General features: G+C 42.7%; 1 protein-coding gene across 14 annotated transcripts in view; it reads right to left on the minus strand.

The window, feature by feature from the left end:
* DPF3 (double PHD fingers 3) overlaps positions 1 to 20,431 on the minus strand; it is a 163,300-nt gene that overhangs the window by 70,518 nt on the left and 72,351 nt on the right. For all 14 annotated transcript variants that reach the window (XR_014184580.1, XR_014184581.1, XR_014184582.1 and 11 more), the window contains exon 3: positions 16,504 to 16,611. Coding sequence is in view for 7 of the 14 variants with exons in the window: in XM_082057997.1 (XP_081914123.1) it covers positions 16,504 to 16,611 (108 nt within the window). In the remaining 7 variants the exon portion in view is untranslated. The remainder of the gene's footprint in view (positions 1 to 16,503; positions 16,612 to 20,431) is intronic.

Below are 20,431 nucleotides of genomic sequence, written 5' to 3' on the forward strand. Positions count from 1 at the left end.
GCGAGTCTCATGGTGGGGCTGGAGACGGGGCGGGCAGGGAAAGTGAAGAGAGGGAAGAAGGTAGAGGAAGCTATGAGGTGGGGGGCTGCACAGTTTCACTCTTCAGCCTGGGTGTAAACAGCAGAAAAACCAGAGGACAGCTTTGGAGACTATGATCCAATGGAAAGCTTCTATAAGTCCCTAGCTAAAATACATCCCTGGAGGCTACAACACAACAGGAGGGAGAAATAAGGCTGCAGAAAACAGGAGAGGCCCTCAAACATAAGGTTAAGCATTGTTTAGTTTAACCCGTCATCAAAATGTGGACTTTACAAGCAGCTGTATTTCTTTGGCACACTAAAATGCCTCTATAAAATCTCTCAATAAAAAAAATAGCTCTCCTGTCAGTTCTCTTGGAAGTTCTTTACGGATTTATTTCTCAGCACAGATATAAATCATTGTCACATATAATATACTCTACCTGCTTCTCAAAGACTGCCAAATTACAATATCAGGCTAAATGCTGGGCCAGGTAACTATCCTCAGGGCTTAAATCATAAAGGAACATCTCAATTCAATAACATTATTCTAGCACTCATTTGTGTTCTGGTCACTCTTGCATTTGCGTTCTAGATGAGCTCACACTGCATCGAGACTTTTGCAGCATCAGCCAACATTGTAGGCAGTATCAAGGGACAGAGGCTGGGTAACTGCTACAATTTGGAGAAAATTTCTGAGTGCAAAGTCTATTCCTTTGGGCTTTGCATCATTCTAACAGAGCTTCTGGCCTGTTTGGAGGAAGATAATAACTTAGCCTACCTATCTGCAAGTGGTCATATAGATACATGCACAGAAATGGATGGGCCCTTTGACCCATCAGAAGAAAAAGAATGTGATTATTGCCCAGTAAGCGGGCAGGTATCAGCCACCAGCCACCCACACCACACAGCTGTGCCAGTCACCACCACACTGCACCCTCTGCAAATGGTAACAGGGAGCGGACCTCCTCTGCAATCAAACATACTACTTCTATATGTGACAGCACTGAATAAAACCGCTCATACTGAATGCAAACTCGTAGATAAACCATGCACAAAACCAGCCATACCATAACCTTGCTGAAAATTCTGTGAGATTCTGCATAGCTTCTCCTCTTCCTTATCGAGGACGGTGGAGGGGATACCTTTAGTAACAGATAAATCTCTGTAATGCAGTTATCTCTCAACTGCAGTGCGCAAGCATCCCAATTAATTCAGTCCAGGCCTAGCAGAGCCGGCACTAAGCCAGAGCTGATAAACCTGCCAAAGCCAATCTGAGTCCTGCAATGATTCTTGGAAGCCTGCTCTGCACTTTCTCATGCCCTGGACTGAGGGGGGTTATTTGGTTGAGTGCAGCGCTCAGCTCTGCCTGGCTCTACACACCCACATGATGCTGCAACTCCACTAAAGATGCTCTTCTAAAACCCAAAGTGCAGGGGAGCAGCAGAGACACCCAGTCAGCTCTGAAGGCATTAGCATGGGTGCAGCAGACTTATCAGCACTGCCCAGCCAGATTAACAGGTGTCCCGATTCTGATTCTATATCTCTGGTCTGCAAAGCTCTCATCTGCAGGCCTGAGAAGCAGGACGGCCACATTCGCGTGGTACGGTGTCTGAAGAAGTCAGCCATGCCACGCAGAGCTGGTTCAGCATCCCTGGCTCAGTAAATACCAAACCTGCATAAACCACTGAAGAACAGGAAGGCCACAACAAAGTGGCAATGATTTTAGGATGGGACACCTAAAACATCCTAGATGCTGTGCTTGGCATCACTACTGTCTCACCATGTGATCTTGGGCCAAACTCTAACAAAGGTACCCTCTGCTTTTCCATCATCTGTCAAATGGAGATAGCCTTCATCTATCCTCTGGGATATGGTAGGACTTGTTTAATATTCATAGGCATTGAGGCGTTCAAATGAAATGCACCAAAAATGCAAGGTGTTCTTACACATTCTCACAAAAACAGGTTTAAACACATTTTTCTCCACCAAGGAAAACACTGAAAAAGCAAGACTATTTCCACAGATACCAGATTTCAGTGGCCAATTCACAAATTCTAAGTGATGAGGATAATATTTACTCATACTGTAAGATGCATCTGACAGATGAACCTATATCATTGAAAAATGTTATAAGAAGGAAGGCTTGTAACAGAAAAATGGCATGAGATGCTAGTAGGTATCCTTTCAGAAACAGGAAAGAACAAAGCAAATCATCTATTGAGATGCTCAGATCTCTTGCCACAAAAAGGCAAGAAATTCCAAGAGGCCTATAAAGCATTTAGAGAAAAAGGTGAACTCTAGAATTAATAACAGAATGGTAAACAGGAAGATTAATGGCACCAGAGAAAATGCAGATGGTGAAGCTCCAGCCTGCAGGCTCAGCAAGACTCTGAATAGGGAGGGGGAAAAAGGCAAGGTGTAAACAAGGTGACCTTCAAAGCCACGGGAATGCCTGCCAACAGGCCGGCCAGAGGGCATCCCGAGACACAGATGTGCCATCTGGGGTAGGCTGTCTCATGACAACATGAACAAGATTTGTCTTTTTCAAAATTTGTAGGGAGGGAAAATGGGTAGCAGCAGTAAATACGACCGTTCTTTCAAAATGGGCACAATTAAATGCACAGGTTGGAAAAGGATGCTATTTATTTTGTAAAGAAAATACGAAAGTATTCCATGAATATCCCCACTCAGCATGCGAGGTGGGGGGGAGAAAAAACTGGTTTTCACTAAACAAATGTTTTCCTTGAGGAAATGCTTTCCTTATGCTTTAAGTTTGGGGGAGAGGGGGTGTGGAAAAAAAAAAAAGACAAAACCACCACCAAACCTCAGCCCAAATTGCAAAGCGGCCCTTTAAACCATGACGGTATAAATTTTCCCCATCTTGGCATGTCTGTTCACTCCAGATGGCACATTTGGGTTGAAAGCAGGTAAAGATTCCTCAGACACATCTCTCTGTCCCATATCTGGTTTTGTAGAGTTCCCTTGCTCTGTCTCAGTGCTTATTTGGGCCTTGAATCTCCTAATATGCTTCGTGTATGCCGAGATCTCAGTTCTTTGCTCACGGTAGAGTGGGAGAGAGAAATCTCCTACCACAGTTCTGCAGGGAAGCCTGTCTCTTTCAGACCTGACACTTAGATCACTGAGGTCAACCAGGAAAATTAAAAAGTAAATGCAATCACATGGGTTTTAAATGTCAGTCAAACACTTCAGTGAGGCAGTGCTAAGGGGAGCAATGCTATCTCTAAATAAGCCTTCTACAAAATAAACCAAACGTGTTCTGCTGTGATATCCACTGGCAAGATTTCAGGGGAAACCAGAATAAGCAACCACATTACAACTCACCGTGGAAGAAAGCAGACCCTAGCTGTGGGAGTCCAGCAGGTAGTGAATTCACACACCTCTTTTCCTTCCAGCCTGGCTCAAAGTACATCAAACCTGAGTATTTCATCAGGCAAAACTGGCCCATCTGAGTTCAGTGCTAAAATCAGTTAATTCAGTGCTAAGCATACAAGCAGACATATCTGAATGGTTTTTATTCTGACGGGCTGCATACCAACTGCAAAAAAGGTACTGGCATGACCTCCAGTTTTGCAGCAGGACCCACAGGTGCTGGATGAGCTCTGGCAGATGGTGCAAAGCCTGCACAGCCCCAGCGATGCCATGTCCCACAGGCTTGGCTCAAATGAGCTTGCGATTGCTGACCGGAGCTGCCATCACAGCTCGGGACATCAGTACATACCTTTCTCCAGAAAGCCCCATCATGTGGCTCTGTTGATTGCTTTTTGAATAGAACAGGAAGAGAGGGATGAAGTACACACTTAAAAACACTGAAGTGGCATTGAGGAAGGAATCAGGAAGAACAAGGGAGAAAAACGGCAAGATGGAGGAAAGCCATCATGTTCCCTCTCCTCACCTGCTGCAGCTAAACTATCATAGAATCACGGAATCATCGAATCATTTTGGCTGGAAAAGACCTTCAAGTTCATCAAGTCCAACCATTAACCTAGCACTGTCAGGCTTGTTCTGAAAACTGCTACAGAAAAGTCTGAAAAATGGAAGCCCTGGGCCTTGAATTTTGCCTTTCCAATTTCTGCCTGTTTTCTCTTCTCTGCTAACAGAGAAACATTGTAAAATCCTAGATCCTGAAAATGTACATTCTGGGCCCTTTCAACACCTTACAAAACACAGTGAAGATAGATGATAATGGGGAAGAGGGAGAGAGAGCCATGCAAGGAGAAAACAAAGTGAAATAGAGAATAGTTGTTCTTTTCTCCTTTCCCCCGTTCAGCTTTCATTTCCCTTTGTTCATCCAACATTGAGCCAAACTAAGCCAAAGAAGCTGCCGTGCTGGGCTACAAGATTGATGGCTGCAGGCAGACTCCACAGTGAAGAGACGGATGACTGGTCATCTCCCCCGATGCACTGAGAAACATCCATCCTTGCAGCCATGCTGAGCCCATTTGTGCTCATTTTGAAAAGAGAGATAAACACGGGCAGCCGGAGGCACCTGAGTGTCCTTCTCCCTCAGAAGGACACAGTTATACTCCTCTGGGCTCCTTGAGAAGGTCGCTCTGTCCACCCCTGAACATCTGGCTGTGGGATTTGGTAACTCTCTCCCTCCCCCAGCAATCATCCATCTATTAGAGCACAGTGCAGGTCGGAAGAAAATGGTGAAGACAATGGTGTGACAACCTCATCAATCTACAGCTACATGCTTGGCTATTTAGTTTTCTTTACGCTATTCCTAAATCGGGGTTAGGGGGAGGAAGAGAATTGCTACTGGTATGAAAGAGTGAATTGTGGAAATGGCAACGTGGATTGGAGTAAGTCCTTATGACTATTAAAATGTTGTGCATGTACTAAAGCAGTAGGGAACTAATTAAGATTCAGGATTGAAAGGCAAAACAAAAAAGTTGGATGCACTCTGGTTCCATCTGCAGCACTTGCTGAGGGTTCAGATGTATCTAGGGCATCATCTTCAGGAGACAGAGGTTAATTTTTTTACTCTGCCCATTCAGATATTAACAGAAAGCTCCCTGGAAGAATATACTGTAAGTATATTTATAGTGCAAATCCTGGTGTAGCAGCTTCAGAGACACAAAGCACTTAATCTTGACTCCTTTCTATTTAGTTAATAGTGTCTTTGTTTGCAGATACTGTCCTGGTCTACAGCACTGCTCACAGATGCAGCCTCTGTGTTTCCAGTTCTCCTGCCGTGCTGCTACCTTGCCCAGGCAATGAGCATTACATGGCAGATGTAGCCACAGCATCATTTACAAATACAGCATCACTCCAGAAATTCCTGCAAGTATGAACCTCACTTTGTTAGAGTAGCACATATCTGTAACTGTGTCATAGACATTGCACCAAATAAATCATGAGAAGATAAAAGCATTCACCATCTCTCAAAAACACAAAGAAATAAGTTACTTGCTGGAAGTGTTTAAATGTAATTTTAGCACGCTGTCTGAGCCAGCTTTGAAAAGGTTCCTTTTATTCCCATCATGCAATGCTGCTTATTTTAGGCCAATAACAAAGGGATTTTCACTACAGCTCTGTATGATACGTATATGATATTAATCATGAACATATGTGTTCCTAAGACATCAACCCCACACTTCCCAAGGCATTTAGAAGTGCATCATTTCCATCAAAAGGAGTAAAGTTCTCATCTTTTCTTCTACATCAGGAACCATAGTTTTAGCTGATGGAAATTGCTACTCACTGTAGGCTTTAAACAGAACTGTACCTAGCTACCACAACTAAGGTACCAACCCTAAACTACCTTGTTTGTTTAAGGGGAACCATGCTCTAAGTGCATCCTAAGTGAGATCTCCGGTCGGGAGGACATTGCACAGAAAAACCACATCCACAAATTCCATTCTTAGTTCCCCTCAAAATGTACATTACATTGACTCTCTTTCCCCCAGAGAGTTTACTATTGGGAATGGACACCATGGCAAACATCAATGGTGCCACAATCCTAAAGCATAAAATACCTGTGATAAACTATTAGGTAAACAAATGCAAAATGCAGGGAATATTTAAATGTATTGTAATCTAGTAAAAACTTACATAATATCTCGCAGGTACAAAACAGCTATCAGGCTGTAAAACATTTCCTCCAGAGAATGGGAATGACAGACTGAGGACTTCCACCAAGGACAGTGGTGGGAGGTATGGGGATGTGGGAGGAGAAGCCATCACGGTCTCTGTTCTACTCTCAGTAAATCTGTAAAGCTTGGCTTGTAAGATTTCAAACTAGACTTCATATTAACATTTATTGCTCATTCATTTATATTACACAGCAGAAAAATTTCACCTGGTATAAGTTTTATAATATTTCAGAACTACAAAACAATTTCATTTGCTGTGTGTCAGGAGAACAATAAAATTGAATAGAAGTTTTTTTAAAATCATATTTTGAATATAATGATATTCCATAATATCTCTCCTACTTTTTGTTAACTTTTTCTTCCATAAAAGAGTGTGCAAATTCTACTACACGGTTGATTTAGTAGCCCAATGACTTTATTGGGCTCTGTCCTGCAGGATGCTGAGTACCAAACCTGCAAGTCTGGTCCAACCCAGTACTTTACATGTGGATTCAATTTTAAGCATATGACAAGTCCCATTAATTACAAAAAGATCGCTCATGTTCTTAAAGACCAAGCTCGGGTTCTTTCCTTGTCTGGGTTAGACAGCTTGGCATCTTACAAGACTAAGCCCTGAGGACTTGATCCTATAAACCCTTTTTCACATGATTACCAGAGAACTCCCAGGATTGCTCACATCAACATACAGATAGGTGCAGTGAATTAGATAAAATATACTCATTTCCTATGACCTTGTGTCCAGTACTTGCATCTAAACTATTCTTGTGCTTCACAAAAATCCTTTCGCTGATGCAGCCTATTCTTTTTCAGGTGGGAGTATGGGCCATACGGAGAAAAGTGTGAGGAGGTTTGCCAGCAAAGATGTTCAAGTTCAACTACAACTTCCCAGCCACCCCTCCCCTTGCCTGGGAGCTGATGATTTGCACCCTGGGGGAAACCAATCTGCCGGGTTCCACCATTTCCCCATGTACCATCCCCTGGCGCTTCCCCAGGGGTTCCCATACCCCTTCCTCCTGACAAGCCTTGAGGGAACTGCTGGAGCAACCCACTCCTCGGGCCCCCCACACCGACTTGGGGAGCACTGAATCACTCTTTCAAACCCACCTGTTCTCCCATCCGTGGCTCACCTGCACTCCTCTCTTTTTAAGGTTAAATCTGTTTATTTCAGAAATACATAATCCTGATGGTTTCTTACAAGCAGAGATGTTAACTTCATAGTAAGGTGATAAATCCCACAGCATTTTACCTCTCCACTAGGAACAATATGTCTCCTAGAGACATGGCTTTCACAGTCAGGCCTTGGCAGCTTAAGAGGCACATGCTGAAAAACCTCTTCTCAAAGACGCGTCCTAGCAGCCAGATGTAGGTCAAACACACAGTAGCCAAGAAAAGTGAAAGAACAAAACAACAGGCTGGATAACACAGAAAGGGTGGCGGCACCACACGCAAGCTCATTCTCAACAGCCCGGGTATTTCAAGTCAAGACCACCTCAGGTACCTGAGCCCTCCAAGCTTTCCTCATGTCTTGCAGGTTTAGCCCCAAGAGATGACCTGCAGTCATGCTATAGAGGCTCTGAGGAGTTCATCAGCATAACTCATTCCTTCCATTTAATGGCCTACTCTAGTGACCAAAACATTTTTCAAAATGGCCTGGCTCCAGAGTCATCATAACTCTATTTTCACAAATATCCTAAATGCAGCTGAGACTACACACCAATGGAAAAATCACCTCTAAGTGGCTGCATTGCTTCTGAAATCAAAACAGCCTTATGTCTGTGGGTCACTGCATGTGCAGCCTACATTCCCACTCTTAGGCGTGAGACACAGAGGACTCAAAGAGAGATTTAACAGCTTCCAAAATTGCCTTATCTTGTTCAGTTGCTACTTCTGCCTTAGCCCGACGACTAGAGCCAGACTGGTCTGGCTTCAATGGGCTTTTGATCAAAACCCAGAGAGGTTCCAAAGCCCAGTGGCTTCGTCACGCAGCTTTCTCCTAATTATGCAAACTGGCTCAGCCACACAAGAACCAGGAGTAATCCCAGGTGATTCATACGAGCAATCTTCACTAACCAACACAGTTCTCCTGCTAAAACTATGCACATAAAATACTTGTAGTGACCTGTTCCAGATCCCACAAATGAAAGAGAAACTATTTACACAAAGTTAATCCTGTAAATTCTAGCAGCATGACTGTGGAGTTAAGAAGCAGAAAAAATGTTTTTGTTTTCTTGACTGGACTATTTATAGAATATTATTTGCTTTCCTAGAAATGAGTGTGTTTTATTTCCACACCTGCAAAATCATGAAATCCCATTTGGGGGAAAATACATATTCACTCACATCTTTGAACTTTCTGAGCTGAATTAGTCTAAGAGTTTGGGGCTTATCACATGTAACAATACCCAGCAAGAACAGTGCATGATTTGAAGAAGTTATCACAACCCTGGCAGCCATGACGTGCAGAAGGCAAGCTCATCAGTGGCCAAAATAAAGCAAGAAGAGTTACACTGTGAAAAACTTGAGATATCTTTCTAATACACTGGACAGCCAGCCTTGCAGAAACTAGCCCAGCAATTCACCTACGGTGAGTCTCCTTATTTGTATATATGGGTGTGTAACAAATTACTTGTTTTTCATCACCATTCCGGTACACATAAGCCCAGGTTTTGCACCAGAGCTGCTACACTTTCATACCAGTTTTGCAAGGCTTCTTGCTGATGGCCAAAGTATTTACTACTGGCACTTGAAAGGTTTGGCAAGTGGCACGCTTTAATCATACATTCCTTTAAATAAAAAGGTGTTTTCTACCCTTCCCAAATTCTCTAGAAATATTTACCAACTATCTCTTAGGCACTTCTCTGAGACAGACAAATGATATCAATGTTTTAGCACCTCCATTTTACATACTGAGAAGCTGAGAGAAAAAGATGTATTGCATTGTCCCTGATGCTGTGTGGACCTGCATGGGGTACAGGTGATGCAAGTACACAATAGTGGGGCAGGACATTAAATATGGAGGTTGGCACCTCTACTGCAGACTGGAAATGGGACAAAGATATTTCACTGCAGGAATTCTACACCATGATTCAGTGTCAGTGAACACATGCAGAAAGGGACAGGTTCTCTGACATTCTTAGTGCCATATAAGAAAAGGGAAGCAAACTTCATCTGGCCAGAGATTTGGACCAGCAAAGGTCACCATTGTAGGAAGAATGTAAAGGTGGTGGATGAGATGGAACAGAATCTGGTTAGAAATGTGTGTAAAAGGAAGAAGCTGATTCACATGGAGGTCCCACATTGATGAGTTTTCTCTTGAGGATAGAAAGTCTCTTTGTATAACCCAATCATAGCTGGATGTGTAAGTGCCACAGAGCAGCAGCTCTCGCCTCTGGTGCCACGTCCTGCTGTGAACAATCTGAAGGCAAGAAAAGTGGAGAATTGGAGCCTACTGTTTTGATTCAGTAGCACTGATGGATTCATCTGTAAGATGCAGGCTTAGCTGATGAACAAACACCTACTTAAATTTAGGCCAATATTTAGGTACTTTGCTGGATAAGAAGCCCAAAAGAGAAGACTCAGCAGAAATCAGTATTTATTTTGGTATAAATAAAAGCTAGAGCTGTTAAAAAATGAATTTTCCCCCTATTCTCATGAGAAGTTCCCAATTTGCTAAAGAAATTACAGGAAAAAAACAGTTGGGGTGTTTAGGGATTCCTACAGCCATGATGAATGTTACCTTTTTCTTACCCAGAATCACAGAATGTTAGGGATTGGATTGAAACAAACAAATAAACAAAAACCTTGCAGCATCTCTGCTCACAGATTTGCATTCACAATGTAAAGCTTCATTTCATTGCAAAGTGCTACAGAAATGTGACATGTACATGATAGACCAGGATTCAGCATGGCCAGTGTGCAGATGTGCACTGTAACACATCAAATGAGAACTGAAAATTATCCACCCTCCCTGTCACAAACAGTTAAGTACTTTTTTGTCATCTTCTACATGAGGTGCCAAAAATAAAGATTATGGGAGTGGGTGAAAATGAGATCTGTTCTAGCTCAACCAGAAACTACAGGACCCATGTGGAATCACTCAGTAAAGTTCTTTGACGTGGGTCAGATATGAAGCTCATCATCATCCACACTTTGTGATGTTGAGTTATTTGACATTTGACCTGATATTTGCCTAACAGTTGACCTAAATACAGTGCAGGACTGTTGCTTTGGCACCACCTACTAAAACCAAATCCTGTTTCTAACAAATAATAATTTAAAAACAGGCTCTTCCTGCCGCAGAAAAATATCTGTTAAAAAGTAGACTTGTGGAGCAGGCTCAGACCCTCTACTACCCTCGTTTTGCACCCACAGAGCCCCACCGTTCCTGGAGAGGTACCTCCCGACAGACGATGGTTCAGGAGTGCTGGAGTCAGGTCCCAGCCTGGCTGGTAACCCACTGCTGCCGGCTGCCCCTGCCTGAGGAGCACAGCAGATGTGCAGAGCCCATTGCCATCTAAACACCTGGCAGGGAGAATCAGGCATGTGGGATTAAATAAACAAACAAATAAATAAATAAATAAATAAATAAGAATTGTAAAATCTGTGATATTTTATAGTACTGTAGAATCTATTTAAAAACACGAGCGTTATTTTAAAAGCCAAGTACTTCGTAATGCAGAAGTACTTGACTAAAAAGCAGATTCAAACCAACATTTTAATTTCAAGATTTTGGAGGGAAGACAGCAAAAGTCACAGGAGTTGATAAACAGCTATTAAATTCCATCTTATATGAGGAATCTAGACTAAGTCATCAGAGAACAAAAGTTGCTCCTGTCTGCTGGTTATAATGTCACATCTGCCCCAAATTTATGTTTCTTGGCAGCAAATGTTTATAAAAACTGTGAACACTTAAATAAAATTAATTCAGCTCTACAAAAACGTATCTTTGGTACCAAATTCACATCTGCAGAATCTGAACAACCAAGACTTTGATCTTATAGCCCCCTTCAGGAATCTGAATTCTGCAGAAATATGCTTATATCACACCAGAATTATTCTCCCAGTTTTGATCCTAAGACAGTGTTACTGGATATTAAAGAGGAGCCATAGTTAGTAGGTTTGATAATATAACAGGAACCTAACCCTTACTCACAGAGAAGTTTCCACATATACTGTATAGTAGTAATACCTTTTGTTAAGAAAAGATGTACCTTTCTTTACAGTGCTCATAGCAAAACAACACTGCTGTCTCATAGTACTGAACAAGAACCAACGTGCGATTGTGTAGAAATTGCTGAAGTCGGAAGTGAAACTAGTCAATATTAATTGGCCTGTCTGAGAAAAATTATAAAATAAATTCTCATGAAATTAGTGGTTTGAATTATTTTAGGCTCTAGTATCTTTGAGTGACAATGGAATAGCAACCAGGGAAAGAAAAAATAATATGGAACTCAGGAGAACTGAGTTCTTTCTGTGTTCTTCGGTTCAATTCCCAGCTCTACCACAAACCTCCAGTTAAACCTGCATAGGAGCAGTTTATTATCTTTGTTACTATCTTCTCCATTTTGGAATCAAAGTACTTCTTTTACTATATTTTCTATATTTGGACTGTAAGATCTGCTATAGTGCATGACTACAGTATAAAAAGCCTTCACCATGACCCCCAGGATGATGATCTAACATGCTGCTTGAGACTCTAGCTGCTATCATATCAGTGATACTAATGTGAATTCTGTCCTTTGTTTTTTAATTTCACCTTAACTTTATCTTGGTGAAGTGCCCCATCTTAAAGAGCAGTGACCTCCACAGACATGCTGAGCATCTTCCACAAGAGGTGGGGGCACTCATCGCTTCCCAGAAGAAACACAGTACCTTGTACAATCAGATGCAGTCTGTACAAGGTAAAATGAGATGGTTCAGGAGTAATAGTTTATCTGAAGGGATCCCATCCATTCATCCACAAGCACACTTACATAGGTATATCCCATATGTCAGATTAAAAACAGATCAGGTTTAAGTGGCATCTAAAAATCTATGTCCAGTAGTTTCCTCAAAAAGTTCCACCACAGTTCACCATAGGAAATGAAAAATACTTTTGTTTACTTTTACCTCTTCAATAGCTGTTTTGTTTTGTTTTTAAAAGAAAAGCCACTTCTGTAATTCAGCTGAACAGTAGACTGCCCAGAAGTAAGCAACAGGACAGACACTAGCACAGGACAGACACCAGCACAGGACACTAGCTTGTTCTCATTAGAGTAGTAGCACAGCACGCACAAACTACTCCACACCCTCCAAGTGGGTGGGAAGGCTGCGAGACCTCACTGTTGGCTTTCAGTTCAAACCCAAAGGACAGCCATGTACTGAGACAAAAGTGTTCCAGTCATATGCTTTACACTTACACAGCACGTGAAATAAAAGCTCTGTGTGTCTGTATGTGCGTACCTATATTTAGCTATCTTGCAAAACTGAAGCAGGACACTACCAATTTAAACTCCACCAGAGTTTTTAGCCGTACACACCCTATCTCTTCTCATCTGCATAGCTGCAAAGCTTGGGTAATACCTGACTGTCAGCAGGGTTTACTGTAGGTAATACCACTTCCACAATACTGATACCTGACCCAACACAAAATCATGATACCACCCAATACCACAAAACCACTAAGTACATAGGATAAGGAGCAATTAAGGTTTCCAGGGGCCTCATGTGTAATCAGGGATCTCTCTTCCATTTCTAACCCTCATCTTTCCTGCTCCTCTGAAATTACTGAGGGCCAGAAGCCTACTGCTTGCCTTCACGCACCTGCAGCTCAAGGCGGTGATCGGAGAGTTGGCAATTCTCCTTCTTCTCCTGTTCTTCTGGAAGAACAGGCTATCCAGCCCAGTCCCAACTCTCCCTCACCCTCTCCCTGACCCACAGACCTCCCATGCACAGCAGCTCTGCTCTGCTCTTGCTCTTTTACCGGCAAGGAGAACAACCAGCTGAGGACTGAGTATGGAAGTGTAAGCTGCTTCCAGTCCTCCCGCTGGTCCACACTGAAGTGCCACACTAATACCATTGCCCAGTTCTGCAGAGAATGAAGTTTGCCCACACTTGGCTAAACAGAAGTCTAATTTCATGAGTATTATGAGAGTATCAACACCTAATAACTTTAGCACTCTGTACCTAGAAAATCACAGCATTAGCAACACATCAATATACTTGAGCCATAAGGCTTGGTTCTCATGATACGAACGTACCACTGAAAGATGAAGATCAGCCCATGTAAAAGTAAATCTCAGGAATCCTTAGTGTAATTCCTAAAGGTCTGGTAATAATATTGACTGTATTGTCACTGAAGCAGTTATCGCAAGTAAGTTTTGGCAACACTTTACTCCCACCACATATCTATTGGATAGCCTACGGGATGGGATGGAAAATGCTTAGAAACAGTATTAACATGAACATTGCTAGAGCCTTGATCAAACAACGTTACTAGGGCAATCCATACACGTAACTCTGGGTAGAGTGGCACAGGAAAATAGACATCTAAAGGATGCATCAGCAACACCTACTCCAGCATTTTGATGTCTACAACTTTGGCTGTAACTGTTCTTAAAACCAAATGTTTCAACTTGAAACTTAATAAAAGCAACAAACCAGGGCAATAAAAAGTACCATGTTCTCTTAAGAAGCAAGCAGCAACTGACCTCAAGAAAAACATTATAGTGCACCGTTATAGATCGTTGGAGCATGATTATTTTCTTCATTAGGTTTTGGTATTACCAAATATGAAACTCTCACTCACTGAGCTGTGTCACGCACTACCTAAACCTGCAAGGTACCAACTCTGCAAAAGTAGCTTGTGACTGTAAATACTATATTATTACTAAATGATTTATGATATCCTTGAACAGCTAGCATGAAAATATTTTGATTCTGCTTACTGACCAGATGATGACTAGCTACAACATACTGAAACAAAAAACCTAGGTTTGTGTATCTCCTGAATTATGGAGAAGTCTTGAACTTCTGGATACAACTTATGGCTATGATAAGCCACTCCAAAGGCCCAGATGCAACCCAAGCAGGTATCCACACTGCCTGGGGCTGATCCCACCGGCTGCTGGATTGGCAGCTTTTGGAGCTAAGATCCCTCCCTTTCTGTGTTTGTTACAGTGGCAGTCTTACAAGAAGTAGTTCTGAATAGCTAACAAATGTAAAACATACTAAAGCTAAGGTTAGGTCCTAATTCGGTGATGTAGAATTGCATTGCTTGCCTATGTTATGTAACATATAACCAATTCAACAGCCTCCCATATAAATATCAGGTGATCGCACATGCGATTGCACGTTGCAGAAGCACTCTCGGGCTGCTGAGAACAGCTCTAATCCATGACTAGGATGTCCAGGACCCAGTCAGAGTGAAACAATGGAACATTTAGATTAGTTTTCTTCCAAATTTATTTTAGGTGTCCTACAGTTGCCATCTATGTGCTTTTTAAGGGATTTGAAATTGCCATATATTTGCCTCACAGTCACCTAATGTTTAACTGAGGAATAAAGAGGACAGCAGCAGGTAGCTTCCTAGTTCAGCATCAAGCTTTACCACAGTGTGCCCGTTCAAAACATTGAGCCACCTTTAAATGGCAATCCAATGTTTTCCACCGGTTTTATACTTTCAAATCAGAGAAGAGAGAAGTCCCATTTTGGGCTAGTGAATCCATTCTGGATATGCACAGATGGAGTCAAATTATGTTGTGGTGTAACTGATAAGGAAAGTTAATCACCAGATAGAAATTGGCTGGAAAATAGATTTAAATGGCAGAGCAATATAACTTGCCTTACTTGGCTGCCACTGGCAATGCAACAAAAGCAGCACTCTTGAGATGCAGAAGAGATGTTTACAGCAGGGAAAACAACACAGAGACAGACATGCTGAGGTCTCTTTATCTGATAACTTTGTGGTAATTGCCTTTCACGCCCTCCGGCATGTAAGATGTTCTAATTTGGCATTCAGTGAGCACAGCAAAGAAACACAATGCAAAGAAGACAGAAACTCCACACTACTGCTTTACCTGACTAAATTACCGAGGCAGAACAGTGTTCACATCATCACAAAGTCTGAGGTAGATATTTGTATGGGTCACTGTCATCCTCTTCCTAGAGTTCAGTATCATTCCCATCAGTGTACCTGACTGACCTCACCAGTTCTTTCTGAGCAGCTCTGCTGTGAGGTCTGGCTGAGGTCTTTGCTGGCTGAGATTTTGCCCTTGGTTTGAACCCCAGCTGAGTGGTTACAGGCATTTCTTCCCCCTTCCAACTGTCTGCTGACATCTCCTATATTGAAGGTAGGGAGCCTTCAGAAACTGTTTCTACCAAAATCAACATTTGGATCAGCATCAACAATTTTGCCTCTGATTTTACTGGGCTTGGAACTTGTCTCTATCACCCCTTCCTCTGCCTTCACCAACTACTGCATAGAAGCAAAGTCATCAGTACTGCTGAGCATAGCCCAGTTCCCAGACACCTTCTTCTGTCAAACAGGTTTTTAAAATATTTTTAATTTACATTTTGGTCTTTTCTCCTGTACTTTTTATACTGGCAGTGTCTTGCCTCTTAAAAACCACATACAGCTGTGAGTATGTGTGTTCCCTCTTTCGCATAATAGCTGACCCCAAAGACAGCGAGCTTTTATTACTAACTGCAGGGAAGAATTCACAACACTATGCTCTACCTGACACAGCTGTAGGTGCTCCGCTCTGCTTTACAGTCACTCATTCGGCATCCAGATTCATCACTTCACTTAGTTTAATTGTGAGAGAAGAGTATCAAGGACAATAAGAATGAAAGAAGAATAGACTAAAGTACACATACAGGCATAAACACACATACAAAAATATGGCATATGCTCTAAATTTTATTTTTGCTGTTTATAATCTGGTCACACCCCTGGTCTCTCCAGCCCCATTATGAAAAATCTTATCAGCATACTGTTCCACACTCACAGTGGTCTTTTTCACAAAGACAAGGTAACAGATGCCAGAGTGAGATTTTGTGTTAATAACACACTGAGGCAAATGATCAGTAACCTATTGATTCTTTACATCCTTATAAATTTGATAATAGAGGCTAACATTCACCCCTGTGGAAGGTAAATTCAGCTCCCATTGTATTCAATACAAGTTGTACACATTAATTTAAGGAATGAGTTGAGTGCACAGGGTTTGGTGGTTATTGTCACAGCAAATCAAATAAGATGCAACAGATACAAAGACAAATGGTCAGAGAGGGGCAAAGATGAAGCCCAAAGTCTAACTGCCAGGTTTGCAGGTATGCCAGCTGATCCACAACACAGACAGGAGAGAGAGGGGCAAACAAATACTTACCAGGTTTAATTTCCAGCAGCTTCAGCCTGGAATCCTCAGGGGGATGCAAACGCCTCTTTTTGCGCCAGCAACGTGCTGGGTACGTGTACAGCTGACCTGGGGCCAGGCCTGAAGATTAAAGACAAAAAATAAATATAATCACATTTCAGTTTGTAAACCACAAGCACTGTCTGTAGCATCTTTGTTCTTGCCCTTCTGGTGTCTCCTTCTTGGAAGGTTCAATCCTGCAAATTGTGAGGCAGAACTATGTACTTGAGTGCTCCTGAGACTCCTCAGCACCTCTTGGGATTGGGCCTACAGAGAATCTAGGTCTCACTTATATACTTCACTCAGCTCACTGAAACCAGAGCTACACATAAATAAATTGTGATTTCTTCAGGGTAAATAGAATTTCAGACCCTCCTGGGTCACAGGGGTGATGCGTCCTCCACGGGCAGAGAAAGCCCCTTGGGAGAAAAGATATGAAGCTCCAACATGCAGATCATAAGGCCCTGATGCACAAAGCAGCTCAGGACATTTGTGTCTTCCAAGTAGGAACAAACCAAGATCCATGAGGTCTGGCTATTTGGACTCTGTATTTTTCATTTAAATTCTGGACTTTGGTTTGAAGACAGATTCTTCTTTCTTGTTATTACCTCCTCATGCCAACATCCCAAATGAAGGAGGAGATACAGTAGCATTGTTTATATTACTGCATGCTTCATTGAATCACATTTGGCATCACTGGCTTCTGAGCTGCCCTGGTTCTCCTGACAGACATCCCTTAGCCAACACTCAACCTATGCTTTGCTCTCCTGTATTCAGAACACAGCTGGGCTTCGTGAGTGCATCACTAGCACCAGCACAGAAGCACACTGCCAAGCGCTTCCAAGTATCCCCAGCTGCCCCAGATACTCATGACACACAGAAATACTCAGCAAGACACAGAAAATTTAGAAGAATGTCATCCTCTCCCCTGCTTCCCCTGCCCTCTCCATCCACCAATTCTGCTTTGGCTCTTCTGTCCTCCTGCAGTTGCTGTTAGTCTTGAAGGGGCTACAGAGCACAACTGCAATTCCAGACTCATTGCCCTTAGAAAACAGGTAAGACCACACAAGACAGAGGACAGGAGTGGTGTTACCATGTCTGAAACTGTGCCAACAGTTGGACAACAGTCAAGGCCATGCCAGGAAAGCAGAACAGCTCAAGGGCAGCAGGATGGCACAAGAGTTCTCAGCCATCCCTTCTGGAGCAGTCAGGAAGGTGTACCAGCTTGGGAACAAAACTGACTCACTGAACCAAATGAGATAATGATAAAAAGCAATATTCTGATATCTGGGGCGGGTGGGGAGGTCGGGAAAGACACAACAAAATTATTAACCTCAAGGGAGTGGGCTCATCAAATTCCGCAAGAAAAGCCTAAGCTCCTGATTTGAAAAATTTCAACTGTTGGGAATGCCGTTTCAGATCCCAGCACTTTTCACCTACTTCCAGGGCCTTGGTGCATAAACAGAGCATATACAGCACACTGCCTGGGTACGGCCAAGTGATGGAGTATTCACAGAGGTCCTGGTTATACCAGGGCACAAAGCGCTACTGGACCGAGGCTTTTCACACCCTTCTCTCATTGCTGCACAGCTTGCTGGGCATTATGCCCACTCCAAGAAGGATACATTTCAGAGTGGGGTGCTCAGGACTGGTTTGGGAAGAAAAATGATAATAACCAGCACTTTCTGCAGTGTTTGGACACACTTCTTCATGGCACTTTGCAAACATTAACCACTGCAAACAATTGCTATTATGATGAGGTGGATTGTGACTGACTCTGATGTGAGTCATTAAAGAGGTGAAGGCAAGAAGCCTCACCTTTTCACAGCAGGTCCTGTGCAAGAGCTCACAACATTGAAATGACAGTTGCTAGAGCAAAGCAATAGGACAGAAGCAGCCCCCCATTGCACAGGCCCCCACAGAACAGTCATTTGAATGAAATAAGCACCACAGCTTTGAGCATTTGTCCCAGACAGAGAGGAACAATGATCTACTGCAGTTTTGAGGGAGTATCTGTTAATGTGGGTTCAATTATGGAGCACTCTTACACGAAATAGCAGTCTCGGATTCAGCCAGGACAACGAAAGCTGACCAAAAATGCTGAAAGCCTGACAAGAAACAAAGCAGGTATCCTTGAAAAGAAAGAGGTGAGAAAGTCTCTTCCCTAGAGGGCCTACAGCCCACTCCAGGTGGCAGATAGATCAATAAGAGATGGATGATCCTACATCCATCTCTGCACTCCTTGAGGGAAGCTCTCTGTTCCTATGCACAATACCCTGGCTCATTAATACACAGCTATCCAATGAACTTAAAACATACACCAGACCTTCACTTGATCCAAACCCACCAAATGCTACCATGAGTTCTCCACCCTGACCCCCATCTGTCACTCTGCTGGCTTACATTAAGTGTGGATCTTTGATTGCTTACACAAAGGAGGGGCAACAAGGAGAGGGTCAGTTCTGGACTTTGACTCTAGCCCCTCCACAGTTGATCTTGCAGTGCATATGGAAATAATGCAAATACAGATCTTACTGCCTTCAGTCATGCCTCAGTTGTCTCTGCCTCTGGTGCCTTATAGGGCAACCAGAGAAGGTTCCAGCCATTTGCTTACAGAGGAAATAGCAGAACCTGCAGTTAGTTATGTTGTTTATCTCATTAGTGTAGGAGAGTCATAACTCAAAGCTGGTGTGAAAGGCCGGGGAAGGGGGGTGGAAAAAAGGAGGAGGGAGTTATGTGCAGTATTGTGTGAAATTAACCCTGAACTCTTTATCATGAGATGCTGTTTTCTGACTCCTTTAACAAAGAGGGCAGCAAGAAACCAGGTTAATATGCTGAGATCCTGATTCTCCTCTCTGTTTTTCAAGCCCTCTGTATGTGAAAAGAGGTCCTGGAACTTTGAAATTTGTGTTTATACGGTTTTTCAGGTTAGGGATAGTAAATGGCAGTGAACACAGAACACAAGGCAGACATCAGGGTGGCTGGCAGAGAATTTTCAGAGCCCTTCGGTATGGGCATAAACGCATGGTGCACAGCCTGAAAGCAGGCATGCTAGAAGGGTAGAGGGATGTTTCGACCCACCCTAATACTACTAGAAATAGATGATGCAAAGACACCCAAGGGAGCACTAAATGGGCTAATAAAAATGAAGAAAGAGAGGAGTAAAAATGAGGGAGGAAGGCTGCTTTGTATTGATTATTTTGATTCAAACTAACAAAGGCATCAGATTTGGTGGCCAATGCAGATGCAGGAAGCTTGTTTCACTTAAGCCTTTCTGTGAAGAATGTTCCACCACTAGTCCCCACTGCAGCCCTGCAGGAGAAATGCCACTGATCCCCTTTTGCAGGATAAGCTGCCAAACAGTTCACTATCAGAAGTAAGGAAAGAAAGATTTGCACAGTGAATTTGCTCAGGGTAGTCCAGAGAGCTCATGGCTGAGAAGGCAAAGCATTAAGACCTCTTGGTTCCTGGTGTGATAACATAACAGTTTTATGATGATTTCTTCTGTAAGTGCAGAAACACCAATGAGACCCACACAAGACTACCTATGTCTCTCTTTATAGCAGATGCTTTTGCCAAAACATTACCTGTGGATACAGTGGATGTATACCTGCTTATGACTGCATTCAAAAGGATAAAAATAGCAGCACCTTATTCATAACCAGATGTTACAAGAACATAAATTCCTTGGGTAAATGGATTAACAAACAAAAAAAAGGAATGCTATCTTTGCCTAAGCATAATCTCGTAGGAATGGGTAATTTTCAGCTGAAACAAAAACTCAGCTGTGGTCATGAAGCAACCTACAAAAGAAGGGTTAGCCCAGAGCCTCAGACAACTCCCAGCTTGTAAACCACATTCAGCGGTCCCAGATTACCCCAGTAGTTCTGGCAGCTGAAAC

The sequence above is a fragment of the Streptopelia decaocto genome, assembly GCF_964273445.1.
Source record: "Streptopelia decaocto genome assembly, chromosome: 7".
NCBI classification, from domain to species: Eukaryota; Metazoa; Chordata; class Aves; order Columbiformes; family Columbidae; genus Streptopelia; species Streptopelia decaocto.